At 56.8% G+C, this 24,485-nt stretch overlaps 1 protein-coding gene across 1 annotated transcript; it reads left to right on the plus strand.

Annotated features, from left to right (window-relative positions):
- Nucleotides 1-2,212: 2,212 nt before the first annotated feature.
- Nucleotides 2,213-17,406, plus strand: INSRR (insulin receptor related receptor; the record flags this gene model as incomplete). Its single annotated transcript, XM_082669132.1, has 22 exons — nucleotides 2,213-2,297; nucleotides 5,882-6,433; nucleotides 8,012-8,315; nucleotides 8,416-8,558; nucleotides 8,772-8,916; nucleotides 9,771-9,985; nucleotides 10,254-10,380; nucleotides 11,780-12,018; nucleotides 12,232-12,399; nucleotides 12,492-12,687; nucleotides 12,879-12,920; nucleotides 12,998-13,218; nucleotides 13,461-13,597; nucleotides 13,682-13,844; nucleotides 14,092-14,197; nucleotides 14,892-14,944; nucleotides 15,128-15,357; nucleotides 15,815-15,925; nucleotides 16,057-16,216; nucleotides 16,507-16,636; nucleotides 16,769-16,903; nucleotides 17,163-17,406. The coding sequence occupies 22 exons, from the start codon at nucleotides 2,213-2,215 to the stop codon at nucleotides 17,404-17,406; spliced, it is 3,906 nt and encodes a 1,301-aa protein (XP_082525258.1).
- Between the last annotated feature and the right edge of the window lie 7,079 nt (nucleotides 17,407-24,485).

Below are 24,485 nucleotides of genomic sequence, written 5' to 3' on the forward strand. Positions count from 1 at the left end.
GTGCGCTGGGCAGTGTTAAAGACCCAGCCGCCAGGAAAGGGCGGAGCCAGCGGCCCCCGCCCGGCCTCGCTCCGCCCCCTCTGACTCCAACCCCTCCCCCTCCTATTCTAAGTCCCCAACTCTGCCCCCACCCTGGCAGCCTACTCCCCCAAGATCCCCCCAGCTCCAGGAGACGCGGAAGGGCAGCCGCAGAACTCCTCGGAGGTGTCTGCTGGAAGTAGGGGAACTGGGAAGTTAATACATTATTTCTCCCAGCCTAAAGAAGCTGTATTTAGGTGGGAGGGGAGATGACTGAGCTTAGGGAAAGCTTGCCGTCCAGGTCATCCTAGCCAGCCCCCGGCCTCAGATCTCACTCCGCACGGGGCGCGTGCCTGAGAGACTGTGCATGTCACTTGAGATAAATTAGGTGAAACACTCTCTAAAGCCTAGAAAGAAATGGGAAGGGATCCCCAAATGACCAAACGCAGGACCTGGGGAAGGAAAACAGAAGAGACAGAAAGGGAAGGTGTCGCCCCAAAACAGCAGGAGAATGGAGACCCGGGAGCCGAGACGCCGATTTCCAGGAGAGGCCACGGGGTGGCGCTGGAAGCCCGCGCGCAAAGGTGTGAGCTCCTCCGAGGTTGGGTGGGTGGGGGCGCAGTCTGCAGCCCCCACTGCGCGGCGCCTGGTGACCCAGCGTCAGCCACTGACCCGGGCCAGCCGGCACTGGCCCCCAGGCTGGGCAGAGCCAAGCTGGGCTGGGCTGGCATCGATCGCCGTTCTGACAAGAGCATCCATTTCTGCGCGGAGAAATTAATAGCTCTCTTAGCTCCTCGGACGCGGGAGCCGCCCGCGGGCGGAGCTGGGGACCCGTCGGTCCAAGGAGGCCGCGAACCCGGAAAGCCCCGGGTCCCCAGCAGCAGTCAGAGGGCAGGCCCCAGCCCCTTCACCCCGCGGGCCTCAAGCCGGGGAAAGGGGAAGGAAGAGGGGTTCTGGAGGAGGGACTTTTGGAGAAGGGTAGGGCAGACAAGGGCCCAAGGAACCCGCAAAGGAAGCCCTCCGAGAGGAGAGTTTTCTCCACCAGGGCCCCAGCACAGACTGTCCCCCAATTTCCCGAGACAGAGACAGACCGACCGACCAAGTAGCCTGAATTCAGGAAGGTGACCAGACAGAAGCGGGACCCCACGGGGTCATTGCCCTCTCCACGAGAATTTTGGTTGGAACCAAGGGGCTTAACTAGGACAGAGCCTTGCGCCCGAAAGCAGAAGTGACAGGCTCCTAAGGAGGTTGCCAGGGGCTCAAAGAGGCGAAGGACTTGACTATTCCGGAGACAGGTCGCATTCCCGCCGGGTTTCAAGCTCACCGGGTCGCTGCTGCCAGCAGTTACCCCGCAGGTGTCAAGGCAGCAGGTGGCCGAACTTAGAACCACCCCTCCCCGAAGGGCCCGGTCGCTCGCCGCCGCTCGGCAGGCAGTGCAGCCCCAGTTGGGAGAAGTCCGCAGGGGCGAGGGAGGGGGGACCCACCTCAGCCACAGCGGGGCTGGGGGGAGCTCTGTTCTTGGCCCACCATCCCCCTGTATTTTGGGCTTATTTCCCCAACAGACCTGTCCACCCCTGAGTTGTCAGGCTAAATATTTTGGCTTGGCCGGAGGGGCGGAGAGAACCGAGAGGTCCCGGCAAACCAATCCGTTCGATCTGGGGCGGGGAGGCAGGAGCTGGGCGCGGCCCCTGCGTGCCACCCAGGGAGATACCGCGGCAGCGCGGCCAGCTGGCGCTGGGGAGCCGAGCGCGCCCGGAGGGATCCGGGGAGACTGTCCCCGGCGAGTCCCGCGCTCCCCGGGACCACCCCCGACCCCGGGCTTCTGCTCCGCCCTCGGGGTTGACCGGCCTCTTGCGCTGCCTTTTGCTCTGCACCCTGTGTGACTTTCTTTCCCTGGAAGCCTCTCTGAGTCTCTTCCCGTTGCTGTCTGCATCTCTGTCCTCATCTCTCTGTCTCTGTTTTCACGCTGAGTCTCTGGCTCCAGCGGCCTGTCACCGTCTGTGTCTCTGTGGCTCTCATGACTTTTTTTCTGTCTCCTGCCATCTCTGTGTGGGATTCTTTGTCACTCTGCCCCTTCCCTTCCCCTTCCCTCTGAAGCTTGCATCTCTGTGTCCCTTCGGGCCTGTCAGGTCCTTCTCCTCCCCGGAGCCATCTGGAGAAGAGCCAGGACTGGGCACAAGGCAGGACTAAGACAATGGCAGTGGCCAGTCTGCGGCCATGGGTGGCCTGCCTGCTTGCGATCCTCCTCTCCTTGGGATTTAGCCTGGACACTCGCGAGGGTGAGTCCCCAGCACTGTCTCCTGGAGCCCCATCTCCCTTCCAGCAGACTGGGAGGCCAAACACTGAGCTTCCAGCCAGAACACATCTATTTACTTACTTCGACATGAAGACTGGGGTTAGGTCTCAGAAGGACTTCCCACCAGGAAGAGCATTTAGTTTCCCAGAGGCGGGCATTTTCCTCTCAGTTCCCTGGGAAATGAGAAGGACCCTGAAACAGGGATGAATAGATGTCCTCCATTCCTGCTTATGAAACAGTGATCCCGGTAAAGCCTGAATGAGAGTCAAAATGAGGGGATGAGTCTTAGAGGTCTTTTCTAGAGCCACTGGATGGGAAAGGGGCCAGGATGGGAAGGGGAGCTGAAAACTAGGCACCATTAAGTAACTGAACCCATTGTGCAGACAGGAAACTGAAGCTCAGAGAATTGAGAGATCAAGCTAGGCTGGGGTCCTGAGCTCCTGCCTCCAGGTTCTGTCCCATGTCCCCCACTATGAGGGCCCATCCGCTGGGGTAGGGAGCTTCTTTTAATTAGTCCCCAGGCTAAACATTTGCCATGTGTAGGGTTTTGGGGGTTGGGACCATGTAGGTGAAGTGGCCCTCATGAGGGTGCTGGGCGCTGGCACGGAGAGGAAAAAGTGCTGAGGGTGGAAGATTCAAAGGCGGAAGGATGAAGAGATGTCCCTTCCCCCACACCCACCATTCCCTTCCAGACTGAGGAAACTCAGGAATCCAGTTCTCTGTGCCTGCCTGAGGGGTCCCGTGATGCCCTCAGACTGGGACTTCCAGGGGCAGAGCAGAGTCTCCCCTTCCTGCAGAGACAGAGGAGTGATGTGAGTGGGTTGGGGCAGGGGGTCCCCTGAAGAGTGCTAGTCACAGAGGCACTGCCTGCAAGGCATAGCCCCACCCCTGTACCCCTCCCCTCCTCCACCCCTCCCCTCCTCCACCCCTCCCCTCCTCCACTGCTGTGCCAGGACAGGGCATAGCAAATGCCAGCCAGGAGCACAGTTGTCAGGACAGAAGCACGGCCCTGGGGGCAGGGGGGCGGGGGAGGGCGGTGTTTGGTCAGGGGACCCAGATGTCCCGTTCCCAGTGCAGCTCTGCATACCACCATGTCCTGAAGGGAGGCAGGCAGGGGTTAACCTGTGAAGGCCGTAGATTTGTTTTTCCAAATGACTCCCATCAGGGGAGCCCTAGAGAGGCTGGGGCATGATGGGAAGTGGCATGTGGGCTCCTGAGAGAACCCCCCATCTGCCTGCAGAGCCTGATTGGCCTTTGCCTGGAGGGACTAGAAGTGTTTTCTCATTCTCCCTGTCTGTGTGTGTGCAGGCGTACCTGCATGTGCTCAGACACACACACACACACGCGCACACACACACAGTTGCTGGGTAGAGCCAAGCACAGGGACCATTAATGACAACAGGGAGAAGGTGTGAAGTAAGCCCCAGGGAGCCAGCCTAGCCTGGCCACCCCCTTTTCACCATCAGGGGATGGGCCTAGGTATGTATGATGGGTGCCTTGTTGCTTGAGGGCTGGGTAGGAAGGGAGGGAGTGGAGGCTGGAGAGGTTAGCAGGACTTGAATGGCAAGCTGAAGGATTCAGACCTGAATCTTCCCGAGTGGGGGACATGGAAGGTATCCTTGGGAGAAGTGAGTGCAGGGACCAGGTATCCAGCCCATTAGGAGAATGGTCCTACGTGCCTTGGGGAAAGAAAGAAAAGGGGGGCTGGGGCCCTGCGATCCAGAGAAGCCAGACACACCCAGGTCCCCCAGGGAGGATTGGACTTGGGATCCAGATGTCCATCGATTCAACCCACAACCCCTGAGTGCCCAGTGGTTCCTGCCCTGAACCGGGCACCATGTGGGGATGCTGACTAACAAGGGTCCCACCCTCAGCAGCCTCCCTCCTTGGAGGGGGTGACAGACAGACAGAAAGCAATGTTGGGGCAATACCCCAGGTGTTCTGGTGTGGGTGCTGGACTAAGTGCAGCTGAGCCTGAAGTGATTAACTCAGAGGGCCAGGGAAGGTGGGAGCTTGACCTGAGGCTTTCAGGGCAAGAACTGAGGGTGTTGGCAGGCCAAGGAACTCTTCTGAGGCTAGAGGTATTAGCGGGGCCCAGTTTATCAACACCCTGAAATGGCAGGCTGAGGAATTTAAACTTGAACTTTTGGCAATGGGAGCCACGGAATGTCCCTTCGAGAGTAAACAGTTGCAGGGACCAGGCATCTAGCTTTCTCAGGCCTGGAAGAGAAGTGGAGTGTCTGAAGCTCAGACTACTGCTGCCCAGTCACAGATTTCATTCATTCATTCCTTCATCAAATATTTATTGAGCACCAGTTTCATGCCAGGCACTATACCAGGCACCAAGGATACAGCAATGAATTATACAATGATCCCTGCCCTTCTGGAGCTTACAATAAACAAAATAAATAAGTAAATTGTATATTAGCCAGCGTTAAGCATTTGGAGAAAAATTAAGTAGGAAGGGAAGTGGGACTTTCCTGGTGGTGCAGTGGTTAAGAATCTGCCTGCCAATGCAGGGGACACGGGTTCGAGCCCTAGTCCGGGAGGATCCCACATGGCACAGAGCAACTAAGCCCATGTGCCACAACTACTGAGCCTGTGCTCTAGAGCCCGCGAGCCACAACTATTGAGCCCACGTGACACAACTCCTGAAGTCCGCGTGCCTAGAGCCCGTGCTCCACAACAAGAGAAGCCACCACAATGAGAAGCCCATGCACCGCCAGAAGAGAAGCCCCCGCTCCCCACAACTAGAGAAAGCCCACGCAGCAGCAAAGACCCAACACAGCCAAAAATAAATAAATAAATTTATGTATTTATTACAAAAAAAAGTAGGAAGGGGAGTAGGGAGTGTTGCCCTATTAAATAGGATGGTCAGAGAAGTCCTCATTGAGAAGGTGACATCTGAGCAAAGACTTAAAAGAGGTGAGGGAGCTATTGAGAGGGAAGAGTGTTCTAGCCAGAGGGAACAGAAAGTGTAAAGACCCCAAGGCAGAAGCTTGGCTAGCTTGTTTGAGGAACAGCAACGTGGCCAGTGTGTCTGAAGAAGAGAGAGAAAGCGGGTGAAGTTGGAGAGTTGCAGGGGCCCTGTAGGCTGCGGTAAGGACTTTGGCTTTTCATCAGCGAGATGAAAGCCATTGGGGAGTTTTGAGCAGTGGAGGCACTCTGGCTATAGAGTGGAGGATAGAAGAGAGAGGGGACAGGGTGGAGGTGAGGAGACTATTTAGGAAGCTATTGCTGTAAAGCCAGGAGAAGATGATGGTGAAGGCAGTTCAGGTGGCCCTGGATACATTTTAAAGGTAGAGCCCACAGAGTGTAGGGGTTAGACAAGGAAAGGAATCATGGAGGCTTTAGTTTTGGAGTCTGACTGCAAGAATGAAGTTGCAATCAACGGAGAAGGGGACGTGAGTTTGGGAGGGAAGTTCAGAAGCTCACTTTTGCCCATGTTGGCTCATCTGGTGGGGATCCTCCAAGCTGCCAATGAGGTCTCTGAGGCCCAGGGAGGAGGTCACGCATGGGGTGCTTGGCCCAAACGGTACTGAGGGCTACCTGCACTTGTACCCACAGTGTGCCCCAGCCTGGACATCCGCTCAGAGGTGGCAGAGCTGCGTCGACTGGAAAACTGCAGCGTGGTGGAGGGCCACCTGCAGATCCTGCTCATGTTCACGGCCACCGGCGAGGACTTCCGTGGCCTCAGCTTCCCACGCCTCACTCAGGTCACCGACTACCTGCTGCTCTTCCGTGTCTATGGCCTGGAGAGCCTGCGTGACCTCTTCCCCAACCTAGCGGTCATCCGCGGTGCCCGCCTCTTCCTGGGCTACGCGCTGGTCATCTTCGAGATGCCGCACCTGCGGGACGTGGGGCTGCCAGCGCTGGGGGCCGTGCTGAGTGGGGCCGTGCGCGTGGAGAAGAACCAGGAGCTCTGCCACCTCTCCACCATTGACTGGGGCCTGCTGCAGCCTTCACCTGGCGCCAACCATATTGTGGGCAACAAGCTGGGCGAGGAGTGTGCCGACGTGTGCCCTGGCGTGCTGGGCGCCACTGGCAAGCCCTGTGCCAGGACCACCTTCAGCGGGCACACCGACTACAGGTGCTGGACCTCCAGCCACTGCCAGAGAGGTGGGCACTGGCACAGAACATGACTGGGGGCACAGAGGGGGCAGGGTCAAATGGGGCTGGCTGGCCATAAGATGGTATGGGTAAGTACTTTGCCGACACTATTTATTTTAATCCTCACTCATCCTATGAGGGAGGTGCTGTTACTCTTCCAGTTTTGCAGATGAGGAAACTGAGGCTCAGAAAAGTTAAACAACTGATGTAGCATAAGGCAGTCAAGGGGTGGGCACAAGACAGCATCAGGTAGTTATGGAGAGACAGTAAAAGATAGGTATAAGTTGGACGTGGTGAGGAGGGGAAGGGTGGCATGAATGGATACAAGTCAGCTGCACAAGAAGCAGTATGGGGCAGTGGACAAGAGCAAAGCCGACGGGCCTGTGTTTGAATCTCAGCTCTACTACTTACCAGCTATGTTTATTTAGCTAATCTGTGCCTCAGTTTCCTCATCTGTAAAACGATCAGAGCATTGTGATGAAGAATGAGCTATTCTGTAAAACATTAGAGCAGTGCCTGGGCCATGTTAGCAGTTCTATGCTTCTGATAAACATGGCCTCAGCACAGGCTGGCAGTATTGAAATGGGAAGGTTGGGAGCTGGGTGGAAGGAGAAAGGAGGAGGTGACAGATGAATGACAGGGCAGGTGAGGACAAATAATGTGACGTGGGATCTTCTTTAGGAGGTAAGGTGCATGGAGGGGAAACAGAAGGAAAGAGTGCAGAAAAGGAGGAGTGGAATAAGGAGGGGATGGTTGGAGGAGGAAGTGAAAGTTATAGGGGAGGGAAAGAAGACCTTCAGAGACTGGAAGCAGATCTGGGGTCCCCAAGCTGGGGCTCTTTCCACGCAGCTCCTGGAGGTCAGCTCCCCTCACCCCAATGCCTCAGCGTGAGGGCAGAAGAGTAACCAGATCCCTGCTGTATCCACTGGGCCCCACCTCCCCAATATCTCCCTGTTGGCTGTAAACACAGCTGCTGCACGTCCTCTCTCTGTATAGTGTCAACACGCCCTGGCTGACCCTTGCCACACGCATCGCTCTCGCAGACATCCAGCTGCCACTGTGCAGAGTAGCCAGGCCATTGGCACCCGGCCCCAAACCCATCCACATCTGCTTGGGACCACCTCCCACCCAGGGCAGAGCGCTGAAGAGGGAGGAAGTATGGGCAGGGCCATGGGTCAAATGACCAGGGACGGCCCCTCCTTCTACACACTCCCAGACCCACCTTGCCCTGGACCTCACTCCTCAGGAGAAGCTGACTTGTTCACCTTGGCCCCATGCCTGGCAATGATCTGGGCACTAGGCCTAGACAGGACAGCAGGCTGGGGAGCAGCAGCCCTGATAGACAAGGTCGCTGCTTGGTCCTGAGCTCTGACACCCCTGGCTAGGCACTGTGGGAGGTGAGGAGTCACAGAGAGGGGCCACGGTCCCTATCTTCAAGAGCCCCCGTCTGCGGAAAACAGAGTCAGCAACCAGTGTCATCTGAGCTGGAGGGATTTGGGTGCAGACTAAGAGTGTTAGCCCAGGAGCAGGGGGTGGAGCTAGGACCAAGGAGGCGTGGTAAGGTCTAATGCAGCACTCTGCCCACAGTGTGCCCCTGTCCCCGTGGGCTGGCCTGCACAGTTAGGGGTGAGTGCTGCCACACTGAATGCCTGGGAGGCTGCAGCCGGCCAGAAGACCCCCATGCCTGCGTCGCCTGCCGCCACCTCTACTTCCAGGGTGCCTGCCACAGGGCGTGCCCTCCAGGCACCTACCAGCATGAGTCCTGGCGCTGCGTCACGGCCGAGCACTGTGCCAGCCTGCGCTCTGTGCCTGGCCGCGCCTCCACCTTTGGCATCCACCAGGGTAGTTGCCTGGCCCAGTGCCCTCCAGGCTTCACCCGTAATGACAGCAGGTGAGTGTCAGGTGGGCGGGGGGGGGGGGCACCCTTGGAGCAGTGAGGAGGCCCACACTGGTCCAGGGCTCATGCCACATCCTCTGCTTGCCCCTACTAGCATATTCTGCCACAAATGCGAGGGGCTATGCCCCAAAGAGTGCAAAGTGGGCACCAAGACCATCGACTCTGTCCAGGCAGCACAGGATCTGGTGGGCTGCACCCACGTGGAAGGGAGCCTCATCCTCAATCTTCGTCAAGGCTGTTAGTGCCTTCCTCAGGACCATACCTCTCCTCCTGGCCACACCCTTCCTCCAGGCCACACCCCTTACAATGATCCAGCCAAAGCACCGCTTTCCACCATCCTGGGTCCCAGCCCTGAGGGCCCCCTTCCCTTGGCCCCCATTCAGCTCCCCCCTCCCAATGGAACCATCACTTTCCTTGCCCCTGCTCCAGCCCTGTCTTCCCCATTCCCAGATAACCTGGAGCTGGAGCTGCAGCGCAGCCTGGGACTGGTAGAGACCATCACTGGCTTCCTCAAAATCAAGCACTCCTTTGCCCTCGTGTCCCTAGGCTTTTTCAAGAACCTCAAACTAATCCGGGGGGACACCATGGTGGATGGGTAAGGGGTCAGAAATAGTTCCCTCTGTCTCATCTCCTCCCCAACACTCCCAAAACTGTGGTGAAGAGTATGGGAACCAACTCTGCTACTTACTAGCTGTGTGACTCTGGGTAGGTTACTTAACTTCTCTGGTCCTCAACTTTCTCATCCGTGAAATGGGGTTAATATAACTCTACTTATTTCTTAGGGCTGTTGTGAATATTACTTAAGTTGTTATGTATAAAGCACTAAAACAGAGCCTGAAACAAAGTATATATTACTACATAAAATTATAGTTACATATAACTCTATATGTATTGGCTATAATTGTTATCATCTGATCCTCTTAGCTGCAGAGCAAGACTGCCTGTGTTTGAAACCCATTCCTACCTTTACCAGTCGAGACCTACCCTTAATGTAGCCAGGATTTTTCAAAATAATGTTTTAAATTACCATCCAGCCAAGTGGTTTCTCATGTACCCCCAGGGGTGCCCCCACTCCAGCTGGAGAGGCATAGCCCCAGGCTGAGTCCCACTCCTCCCTGTGTCCCCAAAGCCAGGACAGAGCCTGGCACGTAGCAGGTGCTCAATTAATGTGAGATGAGGGAAGGAGGGAGGCAGAAAAACAGTTGACCCCATTTCACTGATGAGGAAAACACAGAGTGTGGGTGACTTGCCGGACCTCACATTTCTGGTCAGTGGCACCGAGTGGGTGTGTACGAATGCCCCGTGTGTACTGGTGTGGGTGGGCTGCTGTGTGCCGCTCCTTCCCTGTGCCCCCAGTGCAGCCCCTTCAGGAAGAACCCATAAGACACCCCTTTCCTCACCCCTTGCCCCCACTGGCCGTGCAGAGCAAGGTTCCCTGGCCTCCCCCAGGAACTACACTCTGTACGTGCTGGACAACCAGAACCTGCAGCAGCTGGGCTCCTGGGTGGCTGCGGGGCTCACCATTCCCGTGGGCAAGATATACTTCGCCTTCAACCCACGCCTCTGCTTGGAACACATCTACCGCTTGGAGGAGGTGACTGGCACGAAGGGACGGCAAAACAAGGCAGAGATCAATCCCCGCACCAACGGAGACCGAGCTGCCTGTGAGGCCCAATACCCCAACCCCTGGCACCCTGGCAGTGAGAGATGTGACCCCAAGGAACACCCAGACGCACGCACACGCTGACTTTCACACACACTGAAATACACCAGACATGCTCCCGGGTGGAAGGGGACAATGTGATCATTTCTCTTCAGAGGCCACGTTGGGGGTGGGATGCTGCGGCGTCAGGGTGGGGGTTGGGAGTAGGCGGCTCAAGCAGGTGCTCTCAACACGGTCAAGAGCAAGTGTTCGCCCTTCACCCTGAACAGGCCAGACACGCACCCTGCGCTTCGTGTCCAACGTGACGGAGGCCGACCGTATCTTGCTGCGCTGGGAGCGCTTCGAGCCGCTGGAGGCTCGCGACCTACTCAGCTTCATCGTGTACTACAAGGAGTCGTGAGTGGCGGGGGCGGGGCCAGAGTGGGTGGGGCTAGAGCGGGGGCGGGGCCAGAGCGGGCCGGGGTCAGAGCCCCACCACGTCAATTTGTTCACCACCGCAGGCAGGTGAGGGCAGAGACCCGGGGGGCTGTGGAGAGCCAGCAAGCCAGGACCCCAGAGTCGTTCTCCTTCGTAGGGCCCACGTCTGGCTCTCTCCTCTCACCTTCTTCATCCCTTCGTGCCTCAGTTTCACCTTAACCAGTGATGAGGAGAGGACAATCAGGATTTCTGAAAGCCCAGGAGAGGCGCCCTGCTGGGAAGGCCTGGATAATTAAACTTCACTTCACTAGGCTAATGCTTTGTACCGACCACGTGCTCCTGCCCCAGCAGCGGTTACCCACTAATTTGGTCAGTTTTATGCATATCCTTGCCAGCATTTCATTAAAGCCCGAGGAAGGGAGGGAGCAGGGACAACCAAGGACCAGCTGCTCTTTTCTTTGGAGAGAATGTACTGACCATAGCAGGATGGATAGTGGTTAGACCACAGGAAGAACTTCTCCAAAAGCATGGCTAGGGATCAAAAATAGAACTCTTTAGAGGAGAGAGATGGATTTGGGAAGGCAAGCTGGGAGAGCAGGAGTGAGGAGTACTAACCCTCTGTGGTAGATAGAAGATGGGAGCCACCTGGTTTGGAATCATTTCCTGTGAATTAAAATGGAGAGATCTTCGTTGCCCACTAGCACAGGGCCTGGCCTGGGAGGAAGGGAGAAAAACTAACGGTGGGGGGCCTGCTCACAGGGCCAAGGCTCTCCTAGGCCTCAGTGGAAGATGAAGGACTCTAGCACGAGGAGCTGGAGAGTTTGTTAAATACAGATTCCTGGGCCCCGCTCCCACAGATTCTGATTCCATTAGTCCTGGGCAGGGCCCATAAATCTGCATTTCTAACAAGCTTCAGCATTCAGGTAATGCCGAATCTTCTGGGCCACGGACCGCACGTTAAGGAATGCTAACATGGACTGCAATGTAGAGCCCCGGCCTCCCACCCCTACCCACCGGTTGTACAGCTCACATTCTGCAGGACTATACACCACTGCCTTTGGACTCAAAGGGCAAAGAATCTTCGAGGTCTTTCAGGAAACTCCCCTAGCATCTGCCTTGCAGTGTGGCTATGGCTGTGCTCCCTTAGAGATATACTGGGGATCCTGGCTCAATTCCAGCTCTGAGCAGACCCACTCAGTGAGTGTGTCATGTCCACAAGGCACCTGCCCCAAAGGGCAGACCCACACCTGCTTCTGAATGCCCTCATACTGGAAGAAGCATGACTATGACAGTCTTGGAGTGATTCAGAGAGGAGGGGGATGCTAGAAACTGGGGTTGGGGCTGAGCTGCCCCTCATCTCTAGGGATGGGGTGTTCAGCCCATTCCAGAATGCCACAGAGCATGTAGGTCCAGATGCATGTGGGGCCCAGAGCTGGAACCTACTGGACGTGGAACTGCCCCTAAGCCGCACCCAGGAGCCAGGTGTGACCCTAGCCCCGCTGAAGCCCTGGACACAGTACGCAGTGTTTGTGCGGGCCATCACGCTGACCACTGAAGAGGACAGCCCCCACCAAGGAGCCCAAAGCCCCATCATCTACCTCCGAACCTTACCTGCAGGTAGGCTGAAGCCTTTGAAGGGGGGTGGGAGCTAAATGCCTGGGTCCTAGTGAGAATGGGGGAACCCAAGCACCAGAAATAGAGAAGCTGGGTCACTGAACACCGGGCCTATAGAGGCTGGGAGGCTGGATCTCAGAGAGAAGGGCCCATAACCAGACAGTATTTGAAAGGGGGATCTGCAGCCCCTCAGTTGTACCCTACTCACACCCCCAGCACCCACAGTGCCCCAGGACGTCATCTCCACGTCCAATTCCTCCTCCCACCTGCTGGTGCGCTGGAAGCCACCGACCCAGCGCAACGGAAACATCACCTACTACCTGGTGCTGTGGCAACGCCTGGCAGAGGACAGCGACCTCTACCTCAATGACTACTGCCACCGCGGTGCGCAAGGAGGAGGCGCGGACCGGAGGGGTTGGGGTGTCGGGCCGCGGGCGCTGCCAGTCTAACTCTTTCCTTCGCCGCCGCCGCACCAGGCTTGCGGCTGCCCACCAGCAACAACGAGCCCCGCTTCGACCGCGAAGACGGGGAGCTCGAGGCCGACAGGGAGCCTGGCTGCTGCCCTTGCCAGCACCCACCTCCTGGGCAGGTCCTGCCACCGCTGGAGGCACAGGAGGCCTCCTTCCAGAAGAAGTTTGAAAACTTTCTACACAACGCCATCACCATCCCCAAGTGCGTCTCGGCACGAGAGAGCCGGGAGGCCAGGGTGCTGATGAGCGGGGTCTACGGGGCGGGGCGGGGGGAGGGGGCGGGGCCTGGGTTGTGGGTGGGGTTGGGAGGCGGTCCGCCGTTGCAGAGGGCACTGGGGCGCCTTCCAGGCGGGCCTGACAGGGCCCACCCCCCCGATCCCCCGGTCTCCCCAGATCCCCTTGGAAGGTGACGTCCATCAATAAGAGCCCTCAAAGGTGAGCGGGGGCGGAGCAGGGGCCGAGAGGCGTGGCTCCCGGGACCGGGGCCTGGCTCTGACTCGCGCCCTCCCTAGGGACTCAGGGAGGCACCGCCGGGCAGCCGGCGCTCTCCGGCTTGGGGGGAACAGCTCGGATTTCGAGATCCAGGAGGACAAAGTGCCCCGGGAGCGGGCGGTGCTGAAGGGTCTGCGCCACTTCACAGAGTACCGGATCGACATCCATGCCTGCAACCACGCGGCGCACACTGTGGGCTGCAGCGCTGCCACCTTCGTCTTTGCACGTACCATGCCCCACAGTAGGTGACCCCCCCCCCCCAGCTCTACCCCGCCCACACACCGATCCCGAGGACCCTAACCAATTAGTGCTCCAACCAGCCAGTTTGACCTCCCGCCAACCTCAGGGCCGCAGTTTGCTCAACCTTTCCAGTCCCCATAATCCCAGCGTTTCCTCAAACCTCCCAGTTTAGCGCCCTTGGGTTTGAACATGAAGGTGAGAGGAAATACTTGTGGCCGGGCTGCCTGATGCCCTCTCCCGCAGGAGAGGCTGATGGCATCCCAGGGAAGGTGGCCTGGGAGGCAGCCAGTAAGAGCAGTGTTCTCCTACGCTGGCTTGAGCCACCAGACCCCAACGGACTCATTCTCAAGTACGAAATCAAGTACCGCCGCTTGGGAGAGGTAGGTACCCCAGGAGACACCCTAACCTAGCCCCAGTTTGTGCCTCCATCCTCTTCCCAGCCAGCTCTTCTGTGTTGCCCTCAGGAGGCCACAGTGCTGTGTGTGTCCCGCCTGCGATATGCCAAGTTTGGGGGCGTCCACCTGGCCCTGCTGCCTCCTGGAAACTACTCGGCCAGAGTTCGGGCAACCTCACTGGCTGGCAATGGCTCCTGGACAGACGGTGTCGCTTTTTACATCCCTGGCCCAGGTGTGCAGAGCCGCTGTCCCAGACCTGTACTCCCAAACGGCCCCCACCTGGGTCCCCGGCCACATCTCCCGCTGTGGAAACCACAGGCCCCTCCACCCCCTCCCTCCCCCATCCTCACCACCCACTGTGGAAAGAGAAGTGTCCTCTACCCTCTGACTTCTCCACCTTTTTTTATTATTATTGTTTTTTGCTTTTTTTCTGACTTCTCCATCTTTGACCCAAACCTCTGCCACCTTCTGGCCACCAGAGGAGGAAGACTCCGGGGGGCTGCACGTCCTTCTCACTGTCACCCCCGTGGGCCTCATGCTGCTCAGCATTCTTGCTGCCCTCGGTTTCTTCTACAGCAAGAAGAGGTGATGACGAGTCCCATATTGGTTCCCAACCCCCTTCTTCCCTGAGCCCTCATCGTAAGGTCAGTGCAATCAGAGGGTAGCAGATGAGACAGCAGAAAGGAATTCCTTAGAAGCAGTAACTCTTCCCCTGGGGGCGGCATGGAGGAAAGAGACACACCTTTCAGTTAGGGGGACCAACTTGTCCACGTTTGCCTGGGACTTTCCTGATCTTGGTAGTGAAAGTCCCAAATCCTGGGAAACCCCTCAGTCTGGGCATACTGGGTCTGTTGGTCACCATACTCTTAGCCTGAGAACTAATGAAACTGGTCCTATCATAGCAGGGGGAGAAGCAGGAGACCTCAGGATGTGTCCTGGGATCCTGGGATTCTTGAGGTCAGATCCCCCTAGGGCTGGATATGAGAGGGAACTGAGGGCAGGACTTTGATTAGCTGGGTTCTGAGGACTAGCTGAGCACACAGCAGCTTCTCTACTTCTGTCCTCCCTTTTCCCAGCCTGTCAGATCCCAGATCCCAGGACTAGGACCAAGACTAGCTTGGAAAGTGCTTGGTGTTCCCCAGCGGTCACCCTGATCAGAGCTAGGGGTTATGATCAGTAACTTCCTTCCTCCTTGTAATGTCCCTCTTCCTTGTCCTCTGACATTGCTTCTTCCTTCCCGAGGACCCTTCCAGCCTGACCCTCTCACCTCCCATTGCAGAAACAGCACGCTGTATACCTCTGTGAATCCGGAGTACTTCAGTGCCTCTCATAGTAGGTCTGGGGGTGGCTGGACGGGTGGTGTGGGAAAGGGAGACAGGAGGGGAGAAGAGGCAGACTTCCAGACCATCTTGGAGAAGGCAGCCTTGGGACCCGAGCCCTTCAGAAGAGAAGAGAAGTGGGTGGAGGTGTGGCAGAGAGCAGTACCCTCGCCTGGTGACTCCCACTTCCTCTCAGTGTACATCCCTGATGAGTGGGAGGTGCCTCGGGAGCAGATCTCCATAATCCGGGAACTGGGCCAGGGCTCTTTTGGGATGGTATACGAGGGGCTGGCACAAGGACTTGAGGTTGGAGAGGAGCTCACGCCCGTGGCCCTGAAGACGGTGAATGAGCTGGCCAGCCCACGAGAACGCATTGAGTTCCTCAAGGAAGCCTCTGTCATGAAGGCATTCAAGTGTCACCATGTGGTAAGGGAGGGTCAAGGGCATTGTCAGGGTCAAAATTAGGGTGAAGTTCATGTGGTAAGAGGGCAAAGATCAGAGATGATTTCAGGGCACCATCAAGTTCAGGGTTGGGCCTGTGGTTAGGATCCTAATTGGGGTAAAGCTCATGGCTGGGGTTAGAGTCAAAACAGGGTCATCCTAGGGCCATGGTAGGATCACGGCTAGGGCTGAAATCAGTCCTGGTGGAAGTCAACACTGAGTGTTCACATCATTATTAGGATCATGGTCAGAGTTGGTTCAATCATGAAGATTGGGATGATAGATCGATTAAGGTCATGGGTTAGCGTCAGGGTCATTGTTAGGTCATGGTTGGGGTTAGGAGGGTTGGTGTCTGGGTCAGCTGTGAGAGCAGAACAAGGTTTTGGCCAGGGAGATCAAGGGAGCTGGGTAGACCTGCAACCAGGCTCTTTATCCATCCCAGGTACGTCTCCTGGGTGTGGTGTCTCAGGGCCAGCCAACTCTGGTCATCATGGAGTTAATGACCCGGGGGGACCTCAAGAGCCATCTTCGATCTTTGCGGCCTGAGGCAGAGGTAGGGACCAGGAAGATCCTGGGCGAGGGGCTGGGGAGTTAGAGAGGACTTGGGCACAGTTGTAGGGGTAATCATGGGGCAGGAGTCCAGCCTCAAGTTCCTACTTCACTAGCCCCCTCTCTTGGCTCTAGAACAACCCTGGGCTCCCTCGGCCAGCACTGGGAGATATGATCCAGATGGCTGGTGAGATCGCGGACGGCATGGCCTACCTCGCTGCCAACAAGTTTGTGCACCGAGACCTGGCGGCCCGAAACTGCATGGTGTCCCAGGACTTCACCGTCAAGATCGGGGGTACAGAGGGGGCCAGGCGGGTGGGGGCAGCCTGGGTAGAGTGACTCCCCCTAAGCGAGGCTTGAGGAGACCCAGGCCTGTCCCACAGCTCTGTCCCTGATAGCCCCCCACCCTGGATCTCAGTCTCCTCGTCCGAGGGCAGCAGGATTTGGATGGGATGATCTCTGAGGTCCTTTGAACCCTCACATTCCAGGATTCTTGGAGGCGGAGAGGGTTGGGAGAGGTATTCCTGGGGCAGGAGCTGGTGAATGGCTCTGCTGCCCCACACCCCGTCTACCCTCACTTTCCAGACTTCGGGATGACTCGAGATGTGTATGAGACAGACTATTACCGCAAGGGCGGGAAGGGGCTGCTGCCTGTGCGCTGGATGGCCCCTGAGTCCCTCAAAGATGGAATCTTCACCACCCACTCGGATGTCTGGTGGGGCCTGGCTGGAGCAGAGGGCTCAGGGGGTGTGGAGGCAGGGCCTTGGGAGAGGCCTGGGTGCACTCCTTAGGGTGCGCTGAGCTGCGTTAAGGGTGCTGGGCTCAGGCCCTCCTCCGCATCCTCCAGGTCATTTGGCGTGGTGCTCTGGGAGATTGTGACCCTGGCTGAACAACCCTACCAGGGCCTATCCAATGAGCAGGTGCTCAAGTTCGTCATGGATGGCGGGGTCCTAGAGGAGCTGGAGAGCTGTCCCGTTCAGCTGTGAGTCACCCCAGTCTGCCCTGCCTATACCTGTCCCACCCCCGTGAGTCTGGCCCACCTCCTCTGATGCTTTTACTTGCACTGATCCCCAGCTCTGAGCCCTCCAACTCAACATCCCCACTACAACCCCCATTTACTCCCCTGTGACCCTCTCAGACATAATCCCCCATGACCCCCCCTACAATCACACTGATTGACCCTCTCAGTGCAGGAGGCAGGACGTGTGCACCCCTCTGACACTGCCCCCCACCTCCCCCAGGCAGGAGCTGATGCACCGCTGCTGGCAGCAGAACCCACGCCTGCGCCCAACTTTTACCCACATCCTGGACAGCATACAGGAAGAGCTGCGGCCCTCATTCCGCCTCCTTTCCTTCTATTACAGCCCAGAGTGCCGGGGGGCCCGGGCCTCGCTGCTGCCCACAGATGCAGAGCCTGACTCCCCGCCAGCCCCTAAAGGGGCTTCCTCAGACTTCAGCCCCCAAAATGGGGGTCCAGGGCACTGAGGGGCACCCCATTCCCTGGCTGGTTGGCCTCCCATGGGCAGAGAGGAAGGGACCTGACCTTTGCAGCCGTGAGATGCTGAGACAGGGCAGGGGGTGGCCGAGGGGGGCACAGAGAGCAGGAGCAGGACAGATTGGGGGTGACGGGGAGAGCAGAGCAGAGTCATGGCAGGACAGATTTTCTCAGGAATCTGATCCTCCATGCGGAAGTAATCAAGGCCACAACAGAAGTGGAGGTTAGACCAAGGACAAGACATCCTGCCCTCTGAGTGAGAGAGCCTACTCAGACTAGGAAGAGAGGCCTGCCCGCCCCAGAGGCAGCGTCTGGGGAACCCCACCCTCGGCTTTGGAGCTCCTGTGGGCATCTGGGGTCATCAGCGCGTTTGAAACCAGATGAGCAACCAGAATCGGGGATGGAACCCTCTCTGTCTGTGTTTGGGAGGCTGGGTTTGGGCATCCACGTGACTGCTCCTCTCACCTCCTCCCCTCTGCCCCGTCCCACAGGGGTTGTGAGGAGAACCCAGGGACCCGGGCAAGTGGGTTCCCAGCCTGGCCTGGAGGCCTGCCCTCACCCCCCTTCCTCTCCTTTGCCATACCCAAAGACCCCAAGCTTGGTGCTCCCCCTTCCTCTTCTCCAGGGCGTTCCCTTGGGGCAGATTCACCCCTTCTCCCAGTCCTTTCCCCCTCAATCCCCCTCCTACCCTTGGATTATTAAGGCTTTAATAGCCTTGCTTCCTCCGTGCCCTCACTTCTGCCCCCCACCCCTGCCTCTCATGGGAAGACTGGAGAAGGCACAATAAAGGCCGAGGTCTGTTTATACCCTCGTCCTGGGCAGCCCATTATCTCTCCATCTATATGGTGTTAACACTGGATGAACTTCCTCCCTCCCTCCTTGGGGACTTGAGGTGGTGACCCTGAGGCAGTGATATAGGATAAATACACTGCTGTCAAACACCACCTCCATGAGGACTGAGCAGCCAGGGTTGCCATGGCAGTGAAGCAGGACCATCCTGCTATTATCTGCGGCTCAGGTGGCCAGAAGTGGTTGAGCCCGGCAGGGGAACCTTCGTATCTGGCCTCCCAGCCTCACCAACCCGTCCCCTACACCTCATCCCTCCGTATTTCCACTGGGCAGACATGTCCTGGGGTATCACAGGACAGACTTGAAGTGGGCAGAACTTGGGGTGGGGGAGGGGTACTGATGACATCACCAGTCCGTGCTGGATGCCCCCCAGGCAAGGCAGGGGACACACGTCAGAGCAGAGTCTGTGTGTCTGGCTCCCTACCGTTATTCCATCCCAGGAGCAGAGATGCCCCGGAGGCAGGTTAAAGGAGCACATGGGAGTCTGTTTCCAGGCTCTCATGCCAGTGCCATCAGGGTATTCGAAGGGGAGGAGCTGCAGATGAACGACTTAAAACCTTGGTGAAGGGGGTGGTAGCAGAAGGGGCTGGGCCTAGCTCAAGGCTTTTTCGCATCCTGTATCAGCGTTTCCTGCATCCAGGTCCTCAGGGCCAGAGCTCCCATGCTGCCACACACGGGGGTTCTGCGGAGGTTCATACTTCTAAGCGTGCTTGCTCACTCCAGCACCTGTCCTGAAAACCACAGCTCCTTAAGGCACGAGCGGAGTGTGCATGAGTCTGTGCGAGGCCGTCTCTATGCTAACCACAACTCAGACACTATCCTGTTAGGGTCCAGGTGGGCAGCAAGGACCACGTGTCCCACCGCACGCGCCCCTGCCCTTCCCTGTTCCTGCCTGTCATTGCTGGCTAAGGCAACAGTGACCCCTAATGGTTGCTGGCGGAACCACAGCTTAGGGAAAAAAGAGTGGGTAAGGTTGTTCTCTCCTCCCTCCCTGAGTTGCTGGTGTCAGGCCACCAGCGAGTACAAGGGAGGAGAGACTCCACACATAAGCCCTGGATCTGAGACCCACACACTCGCACAGCAGACAGGCACACCTGCACTTGCACAGGCCCAGAGGGCAGCACTGGGGTCAAGTCCTCTCCCCACCACGCATGTCCCCTAACCTCCACAGGATGGGACATTGCGTGCTCAGGAAGCGCTGGGCACGTGGATGTGGACGGTCTTAAAGAAGGGATTGGGAGTTGAAGAAAAGAGGGCTTCAGAAAAACACTGCCTGTGCTTCACCTCCAAAGATGAGCAGGTGGTGACTGGCCCAAAAGAACGTTTTGGAGAAAGATGTAGGGATGCTGGAAGACAAACTCTACTGCCATCTATGTCCTAGAAAAAAAGTGGATGTACATTGTAAATCAAATATACTCCAATAAAATTAAAGAAAAAAAAGTTGATGTAATAAGGTAGCAAGAAAGATGGTGGTTAGACTTCAGAAGGGACTTCCCAACTATACAGAGAAGCTTTGTGGAGGGAAGAAGTGTCCTCTCTCAGAGACAGCTAAATACAGACAATAGGTTGGCCCGGGGAAGGAGAGTGATGGACACCTACCACAGAGGCAGAAGGATGAGGACAGTGACTAAAATAGTCCAGAAACAACTTTCTTGATTTCCTCCTCCCCCCCACCCCGATTCGGACAGAAGTCCAGAAAAAAATAACCTGCAGCTGGCTAGGAAGGGTAGGAAATGGTGTGGAGACAGATTAGCATAAAAGAATAACAGGTTTACCATCTACCCCCTTGGAATTGTTCTTGTGCCCTCTCGTCAAGTCCCCCACCTGGGCAAAGGGATGCTGGAGGCTCTAGGTCTCATGTCCCACCCCCTCCCAGCTCAGGAGCCACTGATGCATCTTTGTGGGGAAGAGATTGGAGTCCTCCATAGTGAGAGGCCCAAAGGCCTGGGGCAGGAGGCTTCGAGGTCAAGTGGTCCGGGGTCAGGTGAGCTGTGCCACTGGACCAGGCCTTGGTTGAGGCAGGACAAATAGGGATGTTCACAGTTCCTCTTCCTCTAGGCTCTGGGTACAGAACAGAAGGCTGCAGCCAGGGTGGTTCCTGGCTATCATCACGTAGGAGGAAGAGCCAGGTACGAAGACAGGAGAGGTCAGCGTGCTGCTCCTGGGTCAGCCCCACAGCCTCATACTCCCTCCGAGTCCCAGGGAGCTTGGATGGCAGGGCACCAGGTCTTAGATGCCCAGCCAGGGGGCAAACCTGGAGCAGAAACTTGGACCTTCCCCTTGGCCTAGTGTCAACAATGCCGTGGAAGCCCCTCCCCTGGTCCAGGAGTTGTTTGTCATCTTCTCCAACCTTAGCTGAGGTGAAGGACAAGGGAGATGTTAGTCACAGCCATTACCCCACAGCAAGGGTCTTCCTCCTTCCAGCAAGAGGCTTCAATGCCCAACTCCTCAGGCCACCAGTGCCCGCCCCCAGGGGCACAAAGGAGAGTTTGGGGGTCCTCTCATCCCTGTGAGGCCGATGGGCAGTGTGCTGGCCCCTACTACCCTCTCCTGACCTTTGCCCAGGAGTCAGAGGGCCTGAACACCTGGGGCTTCTTCCGGCTGCTTTCCATGAACAGGAGCTCCTCTGGGTCGCTCATCTAAAGGCACGACTAGTGAGTGGACACTAGGGTGACACTATCTGTCCCTGGAGAGAGTGAGGGAAGTGACACTGAATGTGCCAACTCAGGAATCCAGGCTGTTGGGGTTGGGTTGGAGCCAGAAGGGAGGGCATTTGGTGAGCCCCTGGGCACATAATCAGGAGCTTGAGATCAAGTGCTCAGATACCCCTGATGCCTGGCTGAAGGAAGGGTCTCAAAGGGGCCACACAGCTAAGAGTTTTGATGTCCTCGCTGTGGAAAGGAGGCCTAAGGGCCATGGGGCAGGCGTTCAGGGTGGGTGTGGTGAGGGGTGGAGTGCCCCCTGGGCCCGAATATCTGGATTACCCAAACTCAGGGGCACTTGCCCTTCTCCAAAGCCAGGAGAGGTAGCCCCCTGCCCAGGATGGTAGCTGGCTGAGAAGATACTCCAGCCCAGCTTCCTCATCTGGTCCCTGGGAAGGCAGAACATCTGAAGAGTTTGGCATCTTGGACTGAGCAGGCCAGGAGCTCCTCTTCCCATCTTCCCTTCCACCACAGAGGGGAGATAGGAGAGATGGGGCCGCCGGTCAGGGTGGGGGTGGGCAGAGGGAGGCACTCCCAGGGTAAAGATGTCAACTGAAATCCTAGGACAAAGAAGGAGGGGCACAAGATATTCCCTCCTGTCTCTCTCTCCGGCCCCAGTGGCTGCAGCTCTCAAGCACCAGGGACACTGTCCGATGTCAGGCAGAGGGAAGACAGGAAAGGATGGGGATGCTGGGGAGGTAGTGAGGAGGGAGAAACAGGCAGAGGAAGGGGGTGTGGGAGAGGAGACCCAGAGAGGCAGGGAGACAGGAGTTCAGAACCCCTCTTCACACATGCACTGGAGGCTCTGAGGACATCCCAGCCTGCCCCTTGGCTCTCTGTGGGTCTGGCCCCCACCCATCCCCACTCATGAGCAACAACAGGGAAACTCTGTGCTTGATTGTATCTGGAGATGAAGAGGGGTCACATCCTGAGGGAGCAGAGGGTCACGCAGGTTCCCACCCTCTCAGGTTGTGTCAAGCTGGTCCTCAAGCAGAATTGGACAGGAGAGGGGAAGTGGGCAGAGGTGCAGGGGGAGAGAGGGGAAGGATGGCTAGGGTGGCAGTTGGGACAACATTCTGAGACTATGCAGAAGGATTTTTAAGCAAATGAGACAGAGGCCCCTTCCTCTCTAGGAGGCAGAGAAAGGAGAGCATGTGGACAAAAGGACAGAGGTTGACAGCTGGGTCAGGCAGGAAGAAGTAGAGATGAAGGAGAGGGGTCTAGCCAGCATGCATCTCTCCAAACGGCAATTGGAGTAGAAACTGCTGCTGAAGCAGGAAGAATGGAGGTGGAGCTATATAAAGACTTCCGGGGGGCTTTCCTGGTGGCGCAGTGGTTGAGAGTCCGCCTGCCGATGCAGGGGACACGGGTTCGTGCCCCGGTCCGGGAGGATCCCACATGCCGCGGAGCGGCTGGGCCCGTGAGCTATGGCCGCCGAGCCTGCGCGTCCGGAGCCTGTGCTCCGTGACGGGAGAGGCCACAGCAGTGAGAGGCTCGCGTATCGCAAAAAAAAAAATTGTTTAAGACTTCCGGGGAACAGGGTCGGGGGTCGGGGGTCGGGGGTCAGGGGGCATGGGGCAAAGGAGGCAGAGGCGGCCTCTTTTGGCAGCAGAATTACCTAAGGGAGAGACCTCCATGAGAGAAGTCCAAGGGCTGAAATAAGATAATGGACACCAAGTGCTTGGTAAGCTATAGAGCACTACACAAATTATAGTTGTTGTTATCTAATTGTGATATCATTTAAAAAGATGCTGCAGAAGTACATTTAGTGCCATGGAAAGATGGCCATGATGACCTGCAGAGTGAAAAGAGCAGGTTGCAATTAATATAAATGCCATTTTTTGCATTCACATGTACAAACCCAGAGAAGTATCTGAAAGTGTAAATATACATCTGGGAGATGGGGTTGTGGAGGATTTATATCTTCTTTTTGCTTATCTGTATTTTCTCTTTATGTTTTTAAAAAACATACATTATTTATGTTGTGAAAAACAAGCAGTTTGCTTTGAAAGGAATGAGACTTCCTCCCAGTTGGTCGAGGTTCTGGGCTCAGAAAGGGTGAGGTCAGAGTCGGCCGGGGCCCTGGCTCCGCCCTCTCTCTGCCTGGTGGGTTACCTTGGGGTCTGACAAATACATATCCTCCATGAACATTTTTTTCCTCTGTGCTCTAGGCTGGGCCAAAGTTGATTTGCGTGAATTTAGAATTAGCAGCATGTTTTTGTAACCCCACGATGCTTCTGGCTGGGAAGATATAAAACAGGAGGGAGGTAGAGAAGAGCAGACAGAGATCCCCAGCAACTCTGAGACCACCCACAGGGAGACCCACAGCCCTCTGCTTGCAGTGTCCTTGGGACCACCTTCCCCAACCAGCCCTGCAGGATCAGCGTCCACCTATAGTGGCTTCCAGGGCCTGTGGCAACCTAGGTTCCCACCCCTGCTCATTCCTCAGCCTTACCCACGTACCACGCCAACACCCAAACGTGGCTTCCTTTTTTATCCCTTCCCCCACCCTCTGCCTCCCCATCTGAGTGTGGACCACCACACCCTTGGAGGCCTCCCCCAACATTCTTCCCCACTGGGCTCCCACCTTGTCTCTTTCCCAGCCTGAAAACACCCTCCTCCCTCCTATGAGCCCCTCCCCCAGAGCTACTTAGAATAGTACCTAATATCGATAATTCCTTATGCTGACAAAGAGCTTTCTGTTTCCAAAGTGTATGGCAAATCCACTTAGAGAGGATGGCATCAGTGATCTGAGAGGCCAGATGACTTGCCTACGGTCCCATAGCCAGTTCCTGGAGGTCCAGCCCCTTCTACCACGAACCCAGCCTCAAGGGCTGAGAGTAAACTGATTTGTCCTCTCTGTCCTTCAGTCCCTCCTTTATCTCTAAATTGCATCTTCCCTGGCATGTAAGCCTTCCACTTCTAGCTGCAACTTGCCTTTCCAGCATCATGATCTGCCCCACCCTAAAACAAACCTCATGTTCTAATCAGTCTAGGCTCTTCCCTATCCACCAGCTTGCACCATGCTGCCCATCACATGACCTGTGCTCTATGGGAATTGCCTCCACATCTGCCCCACCCCCTGCCCCATCTTTGGTCTCTGAGGCTGTTTCTGAACTCTGCACCATCACAGGGCACTGAGTGCCTGCTGCCTTATATAGCCATGATGTTAGTGTCAGGACTCCCCTTAGGAAAATAGAAACCACGCTAGGTATTTCCACAGAGAGTATTGAATATAAGGGGTTGGCTTTACTGGTGTGGGAGGGCTGAAAAGCAAAGAGGGAACACTAAGTACCACAGAGAAAACCACAAGAGGAAGCTCCCACCCCTAGGCTGGGAGAACAAGCAGGTAAGGTTGAGGTTGTCAGAGTATAGAACCTCAGGGAAGGGATACCCCAGAGGTAGGATCCAGATCTTGGAGGAGGTAGTGCTGCCCAGCTGGTGCTGGAGCAACGTTGAAAGGAAGCAACCGGAAGAAGCAAGTCCTCCCCTCTCTCCCTGTAGGCAACCTTCCTGTT

Source organism: Grampus griseus, assembly GCF_964374135.1.
Source record: "Grampus griseus genome assembly, chromosome: 1".
NCBI lineage: Eukaryota > Metazoa > Chordata > Mammalia > Artiodactyla > Delphinidae > Grampus > Grampus griseus.